The 19,738-nt window shown below is 39.9% G+C and overlaps 1 protein-coding gene across 1 annotated transcript; it reads left to right on the top strand.

Moving 5' to 3' along the window:
• The first annotated feature begins 13,473 nt into the window (after window positions 1-13,473).
• On the top strand, window positions 13,474-18,148 carry LOC121303450 (orexin receptor type 1-like). Its single transcript, XM_041234165.1, has 7 exons — window positions 13,474-14,134; window positions 14,699-14,877; window positions 15,557-15,800; window positions 16,065-16,180; window positions 16,788-17,014; window positions 17,116-17,237; window positions 17,564-18,148. Exons 1-7 carry the CDS (start codon window positions 13,912-13,914, stop codon window positions 17,755-17,757), a joined length of 1,305 nt encoding a protein of 434 aa, XP_041090099.1. The 5' UTR covers window positions 13,474-13,911; the 3' UTR covers window positions 17,758-18,148.
• Window positions 18,149-19,738: the final 1,590 nt, after the last annotated feature.

Genomic DNA, 19,738 nt, shown 5'->3' with positions numbered 1-19,738 from the left:
TTTGTGCTTTGAAATACGTCAGTCTCTCTTCTTATCTGCAAGCTATTTAATCGGCAAGGATACTTCGAAAGGTGAGGCTACAGGCCAGATAATGTAGTGTAAAATATCTACAATACAGTAATGCTGTCTGGTCTATGTCTTAATAAATAATCTATCACGTGAGTTTCCTGACTGAACATAGCATTTTCTTTATTGAGTGTTCAATATCTTATCTTTCAAATAATTCTCATGTAATGATTCTCAAACAGGCTTATTTACCAGACAGGGATTTGGAAAATTCAAACCTGAAAACTGCTTTCATTTGAACTTACAAAGCTGTGTTTCTGAAGCTGTTTATGCCAGCTAACCAAATGGTAACACTTGGACACCATAACTAAGTACAGATTTCTGGAGATCGTACTTAGACTCACTAGAATTTAGACTATTAAAATAGACCCCAATAAGTCTATTTGATACAGTTAGTTTCATACAGTAAGATGGTCAGTGAGTTTATTGTATTGTGTTTAGTGCTTAAACTAAAATTATTTAAAAAAAAAAAATGTTACAAACAAGAAAGAATGGACTGATAATGATTGTCTTCACAGCCATGCTGTCAAATATATTTTTTAAAAATGAAGATGCTTTCTATGGACTGAAAGCTTAAGAGTTCTCGAAGAGTTTTCAAGTACTGTCATTATCTTGCCTTTCAATTTTGCTCCATCTTGTGGTAAAAAGCTTCAAGAATCAGAGAAATTGGCCAAAAATTAGTTCTAAGTGCTTGCTTAGTTTTATATCTCCCTGAAACTTGTCAAAGTTTCAGTACGAAAACAAACACGCACCCACAGCTTAATGCACGTTTAGACTGAAGCATCTGAAGATACCGAGAATTCAAATAATGTTTAGAGATATTGACGAATACAACATTGCTTGATATGAGAAAAAACAAGGAATCTCTAGCATCTTCCCAAAGTCTAGCCTGTCCAAGTGAGATAGAGTGGAGTTGAATACATACCTCGCCAAGCTTTTAGAATCTATTTTCAACCTCTCTGTTGATCTCTCCCCCTTAATGTCTCTTAATGTGTAACTCAGTACTGGCTAGGGTAATATTTTTTGCGTGCCCCCAAACCCTAATAGTTCTACTGCCAGTCTTCATCACTCATACCTTTAAGCCCTGGAACAATTCTGGTTGCTCTGGACACTCTAAAAGAGAGAACTAAACTAAGAGCAAGACGATGGCTTTATACCATAAGCTATAGGGTACTGTATGATTCCGACTGTGATGATTACTCATCACTATGGCACATCTCATAATGATGAGCGACCCCATTCAATTACAATCGCCACTGCCAGTGCTGCATGTTTCTTTTTGTATTTAAGCACATAACATCCCCATCATTAGACTATGCAATGAGGCAGCAAAGTGCAATGAGATTAGACGTCAATGGCAATTAGTGAACCCAGAACACATGCACTAAAATGTCCAAGCAGTAATGTATGTCCAAGCAATAATTGTTCTCATACATTGTAATTGTTCACAAGACTTGTTCTGGTGAAGACCCTTGACAGCCTTCCTAAAGTTAAACAGTATCCAGCCCATGATTGGGTGGCATTTAAAGGGCTCATAGAGGTCTTTATCACTCAGTTTATGTTAAGTCATAGACTTACACGGAGGCAGCTCTATACAGTTGTTCCAATTCTAATAAATCCACCCAAATCCGACAGCATAGATATATGGAAACGAACGGCCCTGGGATGATGTTAATTCCGCACACCCACAAGCAATTGAAAGCTACCAGTTTTGTGGCTGTTTGTCACTGCAATCTCATTTGCAAGATGGTGACTCAGTTCAAAGCAGTCGCAGTATAATACGCTCAAAGGAGTCTAATCAATGCACAGTCGCTATGGACTCCTACATTACACAATTAGATTTGGTCCTCTTATCATTTCTACTTAATGTCTTTTTTATTGATATGAAGTGAGGGCTGCAATACATTAAAGGCAGTATTGCATCTTTATCTTATGAAAACGAATCTGTTAGCTAACGGGGTGTTGGTAATATTAAGAAGGTTAAGGACAAGGGAAGTTGCAACAGTGCAGACGAGACGCCACTAAAGCATGGCAAGGCATTTTGCACTAAATCAGCCACAACACCAGTAGGGTAAATACAGTTTTAAAGAAAGAGTGGGTGGTTGAGTTATAACAGATCCATTGTCTTCTCATTAGCACGACTCCCTTTAGAACACTTTCCTTTTGAGGACATTGACATGCAAATGAGAGGTCAGGGTCACCCCTGGATTCTTTCATTAATTACAGATTGCTGTCATTATTGGATGACAAGCAATTAAGAGAATGAATACGAGAATTTTACACTATCCTGGTGCTAAATATTACAATTGAGCCAGCTTTTGTGTGACCCTTATGTGTATCGCTGGCTCTGGAAATACATAATGCATGATTGCTGAATTTCTTTCAAGCTTGCAGGTCTTATTAAACCTTTGGGTTACAGCTTGTGATTTTAATTGGTTGGAAAACTCCAATCTCACAAAATCTCACAGAATATTGTTAGTAGCTCATGACAGAAATTACATGAATAATGCAAGTATTAATTGTCTGAGCACATTATACACTGTAGCCTTTAACACTGCCTGGATTTTTATATAAAGAGAGAGAGAGGAGTGATCATACAATTGTGATGAAAATTAATATAGATATTTATTAGCATAAGTTCTTAAGAGTATCAAGAGTCCCTAACTACACTGTAATTTTGTTACATAGTGATTTAGAAGCCGAGGCTCAAATTCAGGGGAGGGATTATTGAATGATTGCTCTCTCTCTTTAGAGCACTTCCTCATGTGCCATATAAATCTCAGGTAAACTCACCTGGTTGTTGCCATGGCAATCCCAGTTGTAATCCTATCCTCCACCTCCACCTTAAACTCCCCTTAATGAGGGGGGGGGGGGGGCTTCTTCTCCCATAATCATCACTTCACCAAGTGTGTTGTTGCAACTACACGGCCACATGCATAATTACTGAGTTATTACATTTATTTGTAAAGTATTTGTATCAGACTGTGTATTGCAGTAGCTGTTCAGAGTGACATTCAGTGCTGATGTCCTTTTGATAAACACTGTGCTACATGTCAGCTGATGTCACTTTCTAATCCACCTCCTCCAGTTCACAGCAATGCATTCTGTTTGAGTGCCCGTTCCTGCGAAAGACCAGCAACTTCGGAATACAAAATTGCAGAAGGAAAACAGTGCACTTAAACATGCACACCTCCTGACAAGAATATAAAGGAAACATTCCAAGTGCCACCGTGACCTCTACCCACGGTGCACAGGATAGCAATTCAATACACAGTCCCCATGCATAGTTTCATCACAGTCAGAAAGTGCTTTCCAAGATGTAGGCTTCTAAAGCACAGCCAGTCAGGTGACAGTGCCTGAGAAGTTGGGTTATATGTAGGTTTTAGAGCACGCTTTTCACTTGGCTTCTTGGTTGGAACGCCTGTTCATTTTGCAGCCGGCCGCTTGAAGTTCACAAGTCGTTTCTGAGCAGCTGAGCTGCCATGCCCTGATTGAGCAGGGAGTAGGCACTGCTATCCAAACACAGCAATCGGAAAGCAAAAGTGGTAAAAGGGGAGTGGGTTTGTTCCAATGTTTTATAACCCCCTGAATAATAAACGCTGATAAGGAGCAAGCCTAGTTATGTGATTACACTAAGCAATGGCCTCATTTACTCTCACCAAGAGCAGCTGGATTCAGATTGCCCTCCACTGAAAGTGGCTATAGATATTGTTACCATGGTTTCCACTTGTTCCTTATGAACTTCACTACCATCCCCCTAGATGTTTGCATTCATCCTGACCGGTTCTAACTGAAATTACTTTTATATATATATTTAAAACAATGTTTGAGTAATTGCAGCAAGTAACATTAAGAATGATTGCAACCCTCTATATATCAAAATAGACCAAACTTTATTTTTGACCTCCAGAAGTAGCAGTTGTGATACCAGCTACTATAGGATCAAAAGGTAATCTGCTGTGGATCGATACCTCCAACTAGTCTACTGAGAAACCGGCATGGAAATGAGCCTCCACAAAGGGCATTCTACCGGACGAAAATGTGTAACCGTAACAAGTCTTTACCTGGAACACATTAGGCTTGTTCTGACCCTGCTATTAAAAAAACATTCTATGTTTCTAGCAAAGATTCAGCCTCTGCTCTCTTTAGTAGCTTATTTAATTAGTCTCCAGAGCTTGTGTGACCGATTTGCACAGTGACAACGACTGTGCTTAGACTCCCTTTTTTTTTTTTTTTTTTTTTTTTGCTGAAAGCTAACTTTTGAAAGTTTCATTGCACAATCAAAATGATCCAAGTCTAAGTGCATTTTAACAAGCCCCTCTCTAGCGGAAAAGACCAATCTAAGACCACTAAGGGTGCACAGTGGGACGTTGCTGTAAGGCTGAGATATACTGTATGCTCCAGCATTAAAGCACTTGCATTGAGAATTTGTCAACACTGACTAATTGGAACAGCAGGTTCAGTTTGGACTAGGAGATTTTATATATATATATATATATATATATATATATATATATATATATATATATATATATATATATGTTATGTTCTTTCAAAATGCAAGTTACAGGGACAGCACATCAATTAATAGTAAACAAAAACAAATTTGTGCTCGGTTTAGAAATACTGAAGGAAACATAGTAAGTTCAACGACAAACACTTACACTAGAAGCCCTTTTCAGTGAATCAGCTAGAAGAATTTTGATTCGGGATCACAAACTTTCTCAGACAGGGAATCTTGGGCATTACAGGCATCCTCCGTGCAATAAGAAGTTCTCATGACCAGCATGTGTGTTTTATATCTGGGCACTGGAATGAGCCCATGGAAGAGGATAAGCCTGCAGTGTTTACCTACTCAATGAATTGCAAAGGCTCAGGAGCTACTTATGAGCTCTTCTTTGCAGATGAGAAATGAATCTCACCAGGTGGTGGGTTTGCAATTACCCCTGCCTTAATACATCTGCAATAGTGTGTACCCTGTCAAGGGCAGTCACTGAGGGTCTAATTCATCTTTCTAAGCCACACACATCCATCTTTCTCTGGAACAGAGCGGGTTCTCGTTTCAGTCAATTCCTTATGTAACAGGTTCATGTGTGCTGATGTTCTGCCAGCTCTTTTGCATAGCGGTTAAGATGCTCGCTGGCGGTGTGCAAGGTCGCCGGCTCTTTTTCTTGTTTTTACAGTCAGTTTTCCATGCATACATCAGCAACAGAGGAACAAGTTGCAATGAGTCAACAACCTGCTGCGAAGCACATAGACAGCTTCTGAGTTTATCAAATCCTGCACTGCAGGAGTTGTGTAGAGGATTATCATGATGGTTTTCTTTAATTTGGTTCCTCAGTGTATGGAGGAGTTTAATTGGTCCATGACAAAACGCTCAATCAGAATTCTTAGTTAAAACGACAAGAAACTAAATCAAGAAGGCCAGCGTTTTGGATAGTGTCTCCTACAGTGTACAGAGCTATTGCAGGACTATAACAAATTTGATTTGCTACTGAGACCAATATGCAAACTATCATGCCTCCCATTGAGAAAATCCTCTCCTTATCCACACTGCCGGCTTTACCAATACTGTACACACTGGGAAACACAATTAGCAAAGCAGGTATGCTTCTGCTGATAGGGATCTTGATAAATAACCATCTACAGCAGCCGCTGGGAACTGAGAGTAGCAAAACCGCTGGACTGAAAGGAAGCCTTGCCGGGTCTCATTCTCTGCGGCAGCAGAAAGACAGCAGGTTACAGGAACCAGGTATTAGGATGCAACCAGTCCATCATGGAAATGGCAGTGCATTCAAACCAGCACACCATATGGATATGTAATGGACCTGGGCTTCATTCTAATTGACTGAATGGGGTTTTAATAGTTTCTTCAGTTGTTTACTGGAGAAGCAGACTTATCTATTGCAAAAGCAGAGGATAGTAACTGATTGGATTTATTTTCCCATTAATTCTACTTTTCTACATAACAAGACTGGTGGCAATGGCTCAGGAGCTGTTGCATCAAAATAGAAAAAAAAACAACTAAGTTTGTGATCTCCACTCAAAGTTCAGTCGAGGAGACGTGTATTAAAAGCAGCCAGCTGGAAATGTAATTCCGAAAAGCAAATCCTTAAAGATGTCTTTTAGTTGTTTTTATTACTTGGCTTGACAGTTGCTGAAGTTTTCAATTATAATGTCCATCTGCAGAACATCAGCAAAAGAAGAAATCAAACTGCAATTAAGTTTGCAAGATGCTGGTTGGAAAGACCCTGCTGTCTGACTGCTCATACACAATGCAGGCTTGCCAGGTCAACTGAATCAACATGCGCTTGCCTGTAAATTCAAAGGAGCAGCTACTTTACCATATAAAGCTTTAACCATTTTGGCTTTCTACAAGTTAGCCTATGTTTAGACTTTAATGATTTGTGATAATTCATGTATTCATATGAACAATTGAGGAGTTAATCACGATTTTATGATTCATATTAAACAAGAGTTCAAAGAGTTTGATCCACCCTTTAATTAACATCCTATTTATTGCAAGAAGAAATTCCCATATAAATGTAAAACAATGAATGTAATTAATGTCTTACATGGAATGAATTACACAGCTTAGTTTTAGTCTGCCCTCTTCTTAATATAACACTGGGGCATACTCTTAAGAAAAATCAATGAATTATTAATATAGCACAGATAAAAGACGATTGTGTTAGCATTCATTGTCAGTGCAAATGCATGACGTTCACTGTTTTCCTGACAAGCAGGAGCGTGCACTCTGAATGAAGGGGCGATAACTTTGCTAAAACCCCATAGTTCAAGAGGATTAGCAATCTCAAATGGAAGCTCTGGCTCCCAGCTGCATCACAAGCCTCAGTAACTTGTTTAAGGGAATCTAAAGACTCAAAAAGCTCAGCCTTTCTTAGCCTCAGAGATTTGATAAGATCCTAAATGGTATGGCTGCATTACATTTTACATCATGTTCAGCAAATAGAAATCCATTCCCCAGCATTTTATTTTCCCCGTGTCAGTGGTTCCTTTGTCCCTTCTACTTGTCTGCCCTGAGCTCTAGTTACACAACATTATTTCACACAAAGTGCAAAACCATCTTCAATGTCTCATGACATTTAATCAACGACAGACTTAACATTACTGTTTTATTAAGGACTGCGAAACTTTGCATGGTTGCACATATTTATTTATTTTTTTAATTTAGTAACGTTAAATCACCAGTCTTCGCTGGGTTAGGGAGACAAAACCTTTGGGGACTGTTTCCCCTCCTCGGTAGCTTGCTGAAATCTGCTCTCGAGTTCCTGGGTGCAGGAGAGGAAGTCTGGCTCAGTCGTGGGATCGGAGGACGCCCACTGAACCTTCAAATCTCCTGAGCTGTGTGGGGAATTGGTGAAGCGAAATAATAATTGGACATTCTAAAACTGAGGAGAAAATCAGAGGTAAAATAATTGAGCACTCAAAATAAAAACTCTGAGCGGTGATATTTACACAGCAGATTAAATTCCTTAAATAAAACATAAGCCCAGAAGCACGTACCAGCAAGTGCTCACCAAAGGTAAGGGATAATGAGACAGATGACAGCTTTCAGCTTTCTCAGCTCGCTAACAGTGATTTAGACCTGTCCTCACTCCACTGATTGCTTTAATGGGATTGGTGACCTTGATGTAATAAAAGATTAATTTTCTTACATCAGCTCTTTAAATATCACTTACCCTTTGATGGACTGTCAAGAGGAAATGAAGAAGAAATTCACATTGTGTGTGAGTGTGCGGGTGCAGGAGTTGTTTACCACTAACCTCCCTTAACATAAAATGCGTTGTGATTTCTAAAAGCCGTAAATATATTTTCCACATATACTATAGCGGGTTCACACATGTATTCTACCTCTCAAGTATGTGGATCCATGCACGTTTCTGAGTTTTGTTAGAAGATCTGTTCCGTATCTTTTGATTTGTCAGGTTGTGCCCTTTAGATTAAACCATTTTACATATGCTATGGGAAGACAACAGTCAACGTGTCTCCTTTTTTTTCCGCAGCTTGAGTCAGATTCTGGAATAACTTCCAGCCGCGTTTTGATCGATTTGACTCCTCCAGACAGTAGAAACATGACTCAAGAAGGTCAAGCAACCCCACCAAGATCTCACAGCGGGTCAAAGAAGCTCAGCGGTTTGTCAACAGAAAAAGAAGCCTTTAAACTCAGTCGACTTTTCAATTCTAGACGGGGGGTGGGTGACTGAATGTAGGTTCATCCTGGTGGCTGTTGGAGACCTGGGGTCCTAGTGGACACATCCACATTTCAGACAAGCGTGCAGGTTGACGACAAAAGCTAATACTTCAGTCCTCCCACGAGGGACTGAATTGCACGTTTGCAATTTTCAAGACCCCAGCTACCTGTCAACTGAGATTGTATTCAAAGCATGTTTTATAAAAGCCGCCTTTTAATCCATTTAAATGAAAATTCAGTTACTTGAGGAAAGTGTGCTGCATGGGACTATATTTTCAAAATATGGCCCATTGTCTTGTTTGTAATGTCAGTTAGTAAGTTACCCATTCAACATTGCCCTTTTAGTCCATACAGATTTCTGCATGTTCTGATCTCTAGCAATGAACAGGAATACAAGGACTCTATACAGGTCAGCGGGGTTGAAGGGGTGACACAAGTTACCCTCAACATTGCAGAGTCTATGTGGCAATGAACAGGAATACAAGGAGTTTTCTGCAGTAGGAGGGGGGGGATCTTACTGCAGTCAAACAAAGACACTCGAGGTATCTGGAAAGCTGCTGGCACTAGGCAGCTTTCACTTTTAGATTTGCAACTGTCAGGGGATAATCAACATGAGTACTGGAGAGAAAATAGAACAGTCAAAGCAGACAGGTGTAAAGGGATTGGGAGCGAGAGACTGCTGCAAATCATATTTCTGGTCCTTTTTAAAATGTCACATTGTAAAGCAAATTCCAGTTTTGTTTTATTATTATAGACACACGTTGGTGTGTAAAACGTACACTGGGTTAATTATATAAATTATCATTTTATTTGTTGCAAGTGCATTTCATTCCTTTTCCATTCTTAACCCATTTACGTGTACACACTTCAGTGAAATACAGACAAAACAGCAACATTCTTCCTTTATGTTCTGTTGTTAGAATATAAGGAAGCCATGCAAATGGTGAATTATTTCAGTATTAATCATTTTTAGAAACATATTTATCTCCATCTGTTCTTGGGTTTCTGTTTGAGTCTGTGTTTGTGTTTGGGGGTCACAGGACCACTACCCAAACAAAGAGGAAATGTTTGCTATAACATATTTCTTTAATAAGTCAATTCCCTTGTTGTTTCTTGTCGGTAGAGAGCATTGCTGAGGGATTCAAAGAAGATTGTGGATGCATGGTGTATTTTGTTTTAGTTTTCTTTGAATGATTGTTTTTGTGATATTGTTGGTTTAAAATGCACTAAACTTTGTGAATATAAAAAAGCATTTATATAAAAACACGCTAATTTACTTGCATACATCCATATGCATATATGTATATTGACTGGTTATTTTATGTTTCAATGTTTTTTGTTTGATTTTTGACCTGCCCAAATGGGTCATGTGATGCATGGGCAGGTACTGTATATAAGCAGGCAGATCCACAGACTGGAGTCAGTAGAGGTGTGACTGTGGCAGAGAGCAGAGCTCTGTATAAGAGAGTGTTTTGTATATGCTTGTGAATGCAATTGTGTATCTCGGTTTGAATTTCGAACCAGCATGGTGATTCCTGCAAATCGAGAAGACACACAGCTCAAGGATTCGGTAGTCTTTGATTGAGTTGGGTTCCATTATTATTATTATTATTATTATTATTATTATTATTATTATTATTATTATTATTATTATTATTATTATTATCTTTGTGTGCAGTTAAAAGAATGTTATGTTACATTTCCGTTAGTAATATATCTTTGTATTTGACTCTTTTAACCAATGGGGTTAAAGAGTCTAACTCTGTATTACTTTATGTCTGTCCAGTCTGTACATAGCCAATCAATACTAACACCCAATCTAGCACACACTCTAGCACATTGCAGCCTAAATGTCCCTTCAGCATTGTGAATGATTGCGGAACTTCTCCACTTGGCAGTAGCGTTCACCCACGGGAAATCTTAAAGCAAAGCACACCTCCTGGATAAAAGTTTGCAAGCGGCCATTCCGCCACTAATTGAAAAAAAGTAGTTACGCAACAGCCTCAAATCAGCACCATGGACAGAGCACGTGGCAATGAAAAATACCACCAGAGAATAGGAGGCTATGGAAAGAGAATTGCGTTTAACGCGTTTTAGATTAGAGTTTTCATTTATAAAAAGAAGAAAAAACGGCGATGTTTAAAAGATATAAATAATTTAGGAGATCCTAAGTGCACCGTGGTTATTTTTTTTTTTCTACACTTAACAGGGCTGTAAATCCTGTGCATAAGACCATGCTTACTTCTCTATTGAATCAATTGCAGAGGAGCAGCTAATTGGTGGTTTAGTGTGGTGTTAATGAAAATGCACGGTGAGACGTGAGTAAATTAAACCAGTTCAAACATATTGAAGGGTTAATAGCAGTTCCTTTGTTGCATCTCAAGTTATCTTCTTGTTGCATATGTGAACATATTTTAAGGACATGCTTTGCTCTGGTAATGTACATTGTGGGCTCGTTGCGTGTCGATGATGAAACTTCCACAGTTATCTGTAACACGGCAAACGGGATGATTAGGATGAGCGCATGCAGAATTTGAAAATGAGTAATTCATTCAGAGTAATGAACGCAGCCAAAGTATACAGGCTGTATTTTGTGAAACCAACTATCGATCATTCCAGAAACGTATACTGAGGCACATCTAGACTGCTAGTAATCCAATAAAACCAAAATTAAATATTTAATAATTATCCGCTTTTTAGTTTGAAATGTTATACCCCTTCAGTTACCAAAGTAACCATCGCCTTGGGCAATATATAAATACCCCAATATAATTAATACATGTTGCATAAGATTTCAATCTGAAACATTAAGGAATTAGCTCAATTAGCTCAATCGAATCTTTATGAAATCCTTTTCTGTCATTCATATTCATATTTTGTTGATGTTCAGTAAATAAAAATGGTTCTTTTAACGAACCCACGTGTCATGAGTGTTCTGGATCTAGAATTCAGAGAAGCATTGTTCCTAAGAGCGTCTTTCATATTCTGCACATCTTCTGAGTAAAATAATTTGGCAGATGGACTACATTTCTGCATGTTAGAGACAAACACTTTGAAACAGGGTGCATCATGTTGGACTAACCCCCTCCTTCTTTCTCATGGTACAGCTGTTTCCTTTTCTCTTCAACCCCATGCTCAGACTTACACAGTATATTATATCTCCTCGACAATAAACGTAGAGGACAGAAAGCGCGCTGCAGGTGACACAGCAAGGGAACCATACCTCACCGTCTCTGCTGGTGGAAACCTGCGGCAACTTCAGAAAGAAGTATTACTTTCTAAAAACGAGGAAGGGAAATTATTATTACTATTTTTCTTTTATTTATTTATGTTTGCTCCTGTGTGTACCGACTTGTCTTCTATAGATGACAAGCTAAAGTTAAATAGTTGAAAAATAATGTATCGTTAACTTCAAGTAGTTTTCTTTTCAGAGCACATACATGTTTACAAAAGGTAAGCTATTATTATTATTATTATTATTATTATTATTATTATTATTATTATTATTATTATTGTCTCGGTGCTCCATCGTTGTTTTTTTCGGGAGCCAAGCTGAAGGGGTTCTGTAAAAAAAAAAAAAAAAAAAAAAAAAAAACCCACCAAAAACGCCCAAGAAATGACAATATGTCGTCGTGTGTGTAAAGTTAACAAAATCGACAAATTAAAAGTGAGTTTACATTTGAACCTTTTTTAAAGGGTTGTGTCACACAAATAAAACTGATGCTAACTTTCTTATTTTTGTAACGAGGTGATCGACACAGTTTTTAAATTTTACTGATGGGTTGGATATGGTCATCCAAATTGTCCGTTTCCTCCTCGTGATACTATTAATATATTTTAAGAGGAAACGGTTTGTAGAGCCGCTCAGTTCCTTGTATACCTTAAGGGATTGAGACAAACAGTACTCCTGTAATTATACGAATGTCTCGTCTCTCCCACGGTGGAATCGCATTTTGTACTGCATTGATTGTAGTATAATATGCCTGGTTCTACCTTGCAAACGCGTGGGTTTGTGCTTGCTGCCCCTGGGGGCGTCCTTCAAAGAGCGGGTAGTGCAATATTGCCAGGACTGACAGTTTTAAATTAAAGATGCTTTCTCCTCGAGGCTTTAGAGAACCCTTGTTTGCAAGGAGGTGTTAATGAATCGCCGTTTTATCAGGTAAGCGTGACTCGTGTGCGGGAGTCGCTGGAACACATATTGTCACCCAGTGGCAGCTGGAAAAATGTATGTTTATCTTAGAACAAAACATTGGTTTCTGGATTGGTTTACTTTATTATGTTATGACAGATTTAACCATCTGTTGCCTTCTATAAGAATTTGAAAGAAACCATCACCGGACACACGATGGAAACCCATTGGTTGATACTGAACTACCAACTCCTTTGATATCTCTCTCACCACCTGCTCGACAATAAACCCAATGCAGCTCATTAAAGAGATCTTCAAAACGGTATCTCTGGCATGCATTGTTTGTTCAGGTTCTAGAAAGGATTATTCAGAGCTAAAACTCGCAAGGAACAATTACACTTCTAAACTAAGACAAGGGGTCACTTCTAAAACTACTGCAGAAATGTAAGTAGCTTTCAAGAGGGTATTTTCAGATCCAGCCCCTGTGGTTGAAGGATATCAGAAAGCAGGTAAATTATAGACTAAGCAGACTACAGCAGAGAATGACATGGAACATGCGTGCATATCTTGCAGATAGGACATTAAAGCATTAAGTAAGAATTCCTCCACTGGCTTGTTTGAATAAATTACACATACCGGTGTTCAGCTTTCAAAAGAGTTTGGCAACTTGACAATCCAATGCTGTCAGTGTAGAAAACATATTTTTACAGGGGAATGAAGCGATATTGTCTTGATAAATGAATAACCAGACAGTAACACAGGTAGATAAAATAATGATTAGTTACGAGCTAGATGGGAGTAGCACTAGACCAAATAGAACGCAAATAAAATATCAAATATATAATATCATATATATATATATATATATATATATATATATATATATATATATATATATATATATATATATATATAATATATATATATATATATATATATATATATATATATATATATATATATATATAAACATGAAATAGATTTGCTTGTGGTCTGTGATATTAATGACCATTTATCACTGTTTCCACACACATTAATATTTTGCATGTTTAATAAAGTCACCAGTATGTTTTACATTCATTTTAAACCTGTACAGGATGACCACTTCTAGTGCACCCTAGTGGTTATTTTTATACTGACCCTATTGCAGAAATTCCACCTTGATCAGGTTTGCTCAGAGCCTGCCTCTAAGGTGTGACTTTATAGCCATGAGCGCAGAAACAGACCGATAGCATTGACTTGCACTATATAAAATATTAAGATATGTGGTGGGTTACAACAAACTAGCCAATTAAATGTATTTTACATCAGGATAATCAAAGTAAGCTGGCAGGAGTCTTCTTGTTTACATTCCATACATGCATAAGTGCATGCATACTTACATACATACATTTGATACACTTTTACATGAAGCAAATGCCTACAAACGTGCCACCAAAAAAGTTTTTGTCTTTCCTTGTTGGCAGGCTCGGGTTCTTGTGAAGCGAGGGGTGCTCAGTGAATGATGCCTAGCCCCTGCATGGACTCGTTCTGGCCCAACAGCAGTGACCCCAGTCCAGGCTCTCCCCTGAACAGTACCTGGGACTTAGGGACCCATGCAGACTATGATGATGAGTTCCTCCACTACCTGTGGAGGGAGCATCTCTTCCCCAAGCTGTATGAGTGGGTCCTCATCGTGGGCTACATCATCGTGTTTGTGGTGGCGCTGGCTGGGAACACCCTAGGCAAGTCAATGGAAAACTGGCTTTTATACTTTTAGGGCTGCTGATTGTGCAGTTAGTCCTTCATTGTTAGAGTACAGTATCAGAGTCATTCATTTTTTTTCACTGTCCCCTTTTTCAGATGCTTGCTTTCAGCCGCTGCTCTTGGAATGAACTTTACTGTGCCAGGCTTGCTGTGCCATTCCCACACACTGCAGCAAACAAAACAGCTATTGGGTTCTTATAAAAGACAGCCTGCTCTCTGATGGTCTAAGTGCTGCCGCTGCTGCCACAATCTTATCCCTTTTCAGCATCTTCACTGCAGCTCCCAGAAAGAAAACAAACTGCAGTTCTTTACTGGGCTTGCTGTATTTTCTCCCGATTTCACGACTGCTTTTGTTAGGCTTTGACATACCCTTTTATACGCTTCCATCGTGGTACAGCGCTGTAAACCTGTACAAAAACAGCCTAAGTAACATGAAGGGCGCAGTCATATTAAGAGGTGATTAAGCTGGAGCAGCTGCCAGGGCTCCCGTTATTATCTGGAAAGCTTTTTTAGATTTTGAAATGGACGGTTTGTTTTTTCAGTGTGCCTCGCGGTGTGGAGGAACCATCACATGCGGACCGTGACCAACTACTTCATCGTGAACCTGTCCCTGGCGGACGTGCTGGTCACTGCCATCTGTCTCCCGGCCAGTCTGCTGGTGGACATCACAGAGACCTGGTTCTTCGGACAGACGCTGTGCAAGGTTATCCCCTACTTGCAGGTAAGCGCCGGACACTGTTGCCGGGGAGCCTGTTGTATCTAAGCTCCTCAATCCAATTCATCATCCACTAGTTCAAACCGCCGCAGCACAAAAAATTAAAAAGAAAAGCCACACACTATGACGTAACAAAACCAGAGATTAACAACGCCTGCATTTCATTTGCGGGCTTTCATTGGGAATTTAGCACATAGTACAATTACAAATTGTGCTTGTGTGTAATTCAATTATACATATCTTGTGCCAGATCCTAATTAAAACTTCTGAATTACATAGTGACAATTATTAAAGCAGCTAAGAGATTTCACTCATTTTTAAATGTACTTTTCATCAACATGAACTATTATCAGAAACCTACAATTACTTGCAGAAGGGGGCATGTTAATTCAGTCGTTCTGGTTTTTTTTCTTTTTAGCAGTTTTAAGTATTATTTTGTTCATTGAGTAAACTCAATAAACCGCAGTTTGCTGGAATGAATTTCTTTGCAGTTAGTGCGCAATATGCATTCCGTACATTTACGGTTTATTTCCTGAGTTGGAGTGCCCTCTTGTGGTTGGATAAGGATATGACAGTGCCAGATAATTATTTTAAATAGGTACAGTACCTGCTGATTGAGAAGGTGACTGCACTGGACTGTTGTGTGGCTCTGCTGACCACGGCGTATCTCTTGTTGGTTTTCCAGACGGTTTCAGTGTCAGTGTCTGTGCTTACGCTCAGCTTCATCGCCCTGGATCGCTGGTACGCAATCTGCCACCCGTTGAAGTTCAAGAGCACGGCGAAGCGTGCCAGGAACAGCATCGTCGCCATCTGGATCATCTCCTCCCTCATGATGGTGCCGCAGGCTATCGTCATGGAGAAGGGCAGCATGATCCCTGAGCTGGCCAATCGGACGATGCTCTTCTCTGTCTGCGACGAGCACTGGGGCGGTGAGGCTGTGTTACACGCCTCTACGGGGGGGTGTGTGTGTGTGTGTGTGTGTGGGGGGGGGGGGGGGGGGGGGGGTCGTTCTGTGTAAGATATGTAATTGTCTGCAGTTTGACCCAGAACTAAAACTGGCTGCTGAATCTGTGCAAAGGAACATTGCACCAAGCAACTGCTATTACACATAAAACAAGTGTTGTTTTTTTTATTGTTCTGTATGCACTTATCTACCCCGCCTGCCTCACACTCTTGTGTTTTTTTGCTCCTAGCTGAGATCTATCCCAAGGTGTATCATGTGTGTTTCTTCGTGGTCACCTATCTGGCCCCACTGTGCTTGATGTTCATGGCTTATTTCCTGATCTTCAGAAAGCTCTGGTGCAGACAGGTGAGCTGAGCCCAGGCTTTCCCACAGCTCAGGGGGTATGAAAACCTAGACCACAGCATCAACCATCCCAGTCCAGCATCGGCTTCAGATCCACACGCTCTTTTACCAGAGAAGCAGATATTGAGCATCCATACAGCAGGACAGTAAAGAAGTTGCTGAATCTCTTCACGCATGGGGTTGTGAATTCCACTTGTCCTGTCCTGGTTGTATAAACATCCTGTTCAGGTGTACTAATCTGTTCTGAATGTGCTATGAAAGTCCTTAATGATCCCTTCCATGGTTAGCTGGAGCTCTTCCAGCAGGTAATCAGCCAAAGACCTACAGACTCAGATGGCTCTTCTTATGGGCTGGGTAACTCCTGACTTTCCAGTATAACTGGAAGGTCTGTTAGCAATACAAGTGGATTTCCTACAGCCCTGGCTAGACTGCCCTGTGGTGCCAAATTGGAATTTTTATTATATTATTCAATCATACACTACTGTAAACAGCATTATATCCACCACCTCATTTCGTTTAAGAAATGCAAATTAGACATCATCAGTTTTTTTTTCGGGTTTTACCGAAGCAGTGAAATGTGATCTCTTTGCTGTGTACGTGCTGCTCTCAGATCCCAGGCACGACCACAGCCATGGCCAGGAAGTGGATTCCTCTGTCACGCCACGCTGCCAGTGCACAGCAGGGCACCCCCTCCTCCTCCTCGCACCGCTCCGTCGCCCTCAGTGCCGAGATCAAGCAACTTCGCGCCCGCCACAAGACCGCCAAGATGCTGCTCGTCGTCCTATTGGTCTTCGCGCTCTGCTACCTGCCAATCAGCGTTCTGAACATTCTGAAGAGGTGGGTCCAGCGAGGGTCAAACTATTTTAAACCAGAGTTGAGCACGGCATGTTGAATTTGTGCTGATCTTTTTCATAACCTTGTTGTTTTTTTTTTTTCAGGGTGTTTAGGAGGTTTGAGAACTCAGATGACCGGGAGGCTATCTACGCCTGGTTCACTTTCTCCCACTGGCTGGTTTATGCCAACAGCGCCGCCAACCCCATCATCTACAACTTCCTCAGTGGTGAGTGCACTGTCTGGCCATGCTGTGCCACCAGGGGGAGTCAGGGTGCCTGTGACCACACCTCTGACAACTCCATTCACAGAGCCTGGTGCTACAGTTCAGTCCTTTTCAATTTTATAGTAAAATACATTTAAAAATGCCAATGTATGGCAGCATGAGAAAGGAGAGCACCTAGATGAGCATCACTATCAGGTAACCTGCCTGAGGTCCTGTACTATATCAGATCCATCACATCATGGGCTGCTTCCCTTTCAGTATCAGATGTGACGTCCACCACCAAGGTGTTGCTCTCTGATTACCTTGCAGTGTTTCTTCTCCCCCTGCAGGAAAGTTCCGAGGGGAGTTCAAAGCTGCATTCTCCTGCTGTTTCAAAGGATTCGCATCGTGCCGGCGGATCAACGTGCATCACATGACGCGGAGCACCAGCCAGAAATCGCTGACCGCCAACAGCAAGTCCTACAACGTTTCCAAAGTGTCTGAGCACGTGATTCTCACCAGCGTCACCACGGTTCTCAGCTAGCACCTAGGACCCTAGAACACGTGCTTGGAAATTGAGCTGTTGGAACTGTTCAACGATGGCTTCAATTTTGCCTGAATAGGGAAATATTTTTATGTTGAAGGCGTTGTAACGGGTTGGGTGAATTTACAAGCATACTGAAACCACTGAGAAGGAGCTACAGTTCCAGAAAGCTGGCCAAAGCCCTTCCATACAAACTGCCCTATAAAACAGTAACTGAATGCATTTAGCGCCATGTCAGTCCAAAACATTCAGAACGGCAGGGAGAAGACTCATTCCAGGAAATGATTGCCTGCTTTTCCTGAGGGGAGACAAACGTTCGCAATAGGGTTTAACATTGAACTCTAACCAACCAGAAACAGCACCTCACTGCCCGGGATAAATGTACAGTTAACTCAGGATGATGGGCTTGAGAATGGGTTGTTTTTTATTCTTTAAGAATCACTAACGCTTTTTCGTAGATGACAGTCATCTTTTGGGTATAATTTGTAGGTATATTCTGTCATGGTATACACTGTAGATGTTATTTGTGAAGCAATCTGTGCAAGTACTTTATAGGTCCCTCGTTTTTGAAACTGAGAAAACAGTAGCCCATTTGAAGTTTCTAATGGGCTACAACAGTAAAGTCGCTTTTGTGCCAAAAATACTGTTACTATGCTTAGTAGGGTTTTATGCTTAGGTTGTCTTTATCTCACTGCAATTCAACCCAGATGTGCTACAGTGTTATATATAGATTATGTATCTAGACCCTGCTCCCTGTACCAAACATAAACTGCTATTAGCTATCTCGTTTAGACTTAAATCAGTAGTGGCCATGCTTGCTAACTATTCCAACAAAGCTCATTCTGCAGAGCTGGGGAAGCATATCAGTGTTGCACAGACTTTGTTTCACGATGCTTCACACCTGTGGGTTTCAGTGTCCTGCGCAGCGTCCATATGCTTCCCCCCTTAGCCTTAGCTAGACTCTTCAGATGCAATTTCCGCTGGGATAGTTGGAAAGCATGGCAAATACTGATAAAAGCAGAAGCATCAATAGAGAATGATTGAGAACAGGTAGAAAATGCAGAGTCACTTACTTTAACTGTTCTCTATATGTGCAGCTTCTACCCCCTCAGCTTTGTGGCATTTCTAATTGTGGGAGGCTGCAGCTTTAAGCGTGTTTCAGTGAAGTAAGTGGCTGGTGCTGCAGGCTCCGTATAGTGCAACGTGGCCCAAGATAATCAAACAAGCAACATGTGCATGACCTTGTCTCTGCTCCCACCTAATCTGCTGTACTGAGCCCTGAGTTAAATTATAGTGGAGTGTGTTGCTGACGTGGCATTTGATTGGAATGAGGAAGGGTGTACAGTCCCAGCACTTGGGATTCTCCAGACAAGCTCAAAGCAGCTCAAAGACAGATTGAGGGAATAATGATGACAACTAAGTATGGGAACCCAAAACCACCTAGACTGGCTGCAAACAGCAAAGAATAGAGGCGATATATATATATATATATATATATATATATATATATATATATATATATATATATATATATATATATATTACAAAAAGCATTAACAATGATATTTGAATCGACTTACTTTTTCAGATTGTGGATCCTATTCACAAAATATAATAATAATATAATAATAATAATAATAATAATAATAATAAACTCCAGTTGATGTAGTAAAAAAAAAAAAACTTGTAAAATATCTTTAAATGTGTAATAATAATAATAATAATAATAATAATAATAATAATAATAATAATATAAAAATAAAAATAATAATATTTTTGGTGGATTAAATACATTTAGTTATTAATTAATCTGTTCCGTTTTTGTTATTTAATAAAAAAATAAGTTTATCATTCTCTATAACTGACTAAAGCTTTGTAAATATGGGCTCAATGCTACAACCAATCTATAGTTTTGTCTTTCAAGGGCTTTTATCATCCCGTTTTCAAAAAGCCATTCAGCGTGCCAGCATGTGAAGAAGAT

Source organism: Polyodon spathula, chromosome 32 (genome assembly GCF_017654505.1).
Source record: "Polyodon spathula isolate WHYD16114869_AA chromosome 32, ASM1765450v1, whole genome shotgun sequence".
In the NCBI taxonomy this organism is placed as follows: Eukaryota; Metazoa; Chordata; class Actinopteri; order Acipenseriformes; family Polyodontidae; genus Polyodon; species Polyodon spathula.
Note: the sequence above shows the minus strand (reverse complement) of the source record. Positions and strands in the feature narration are given on the sequence as shown.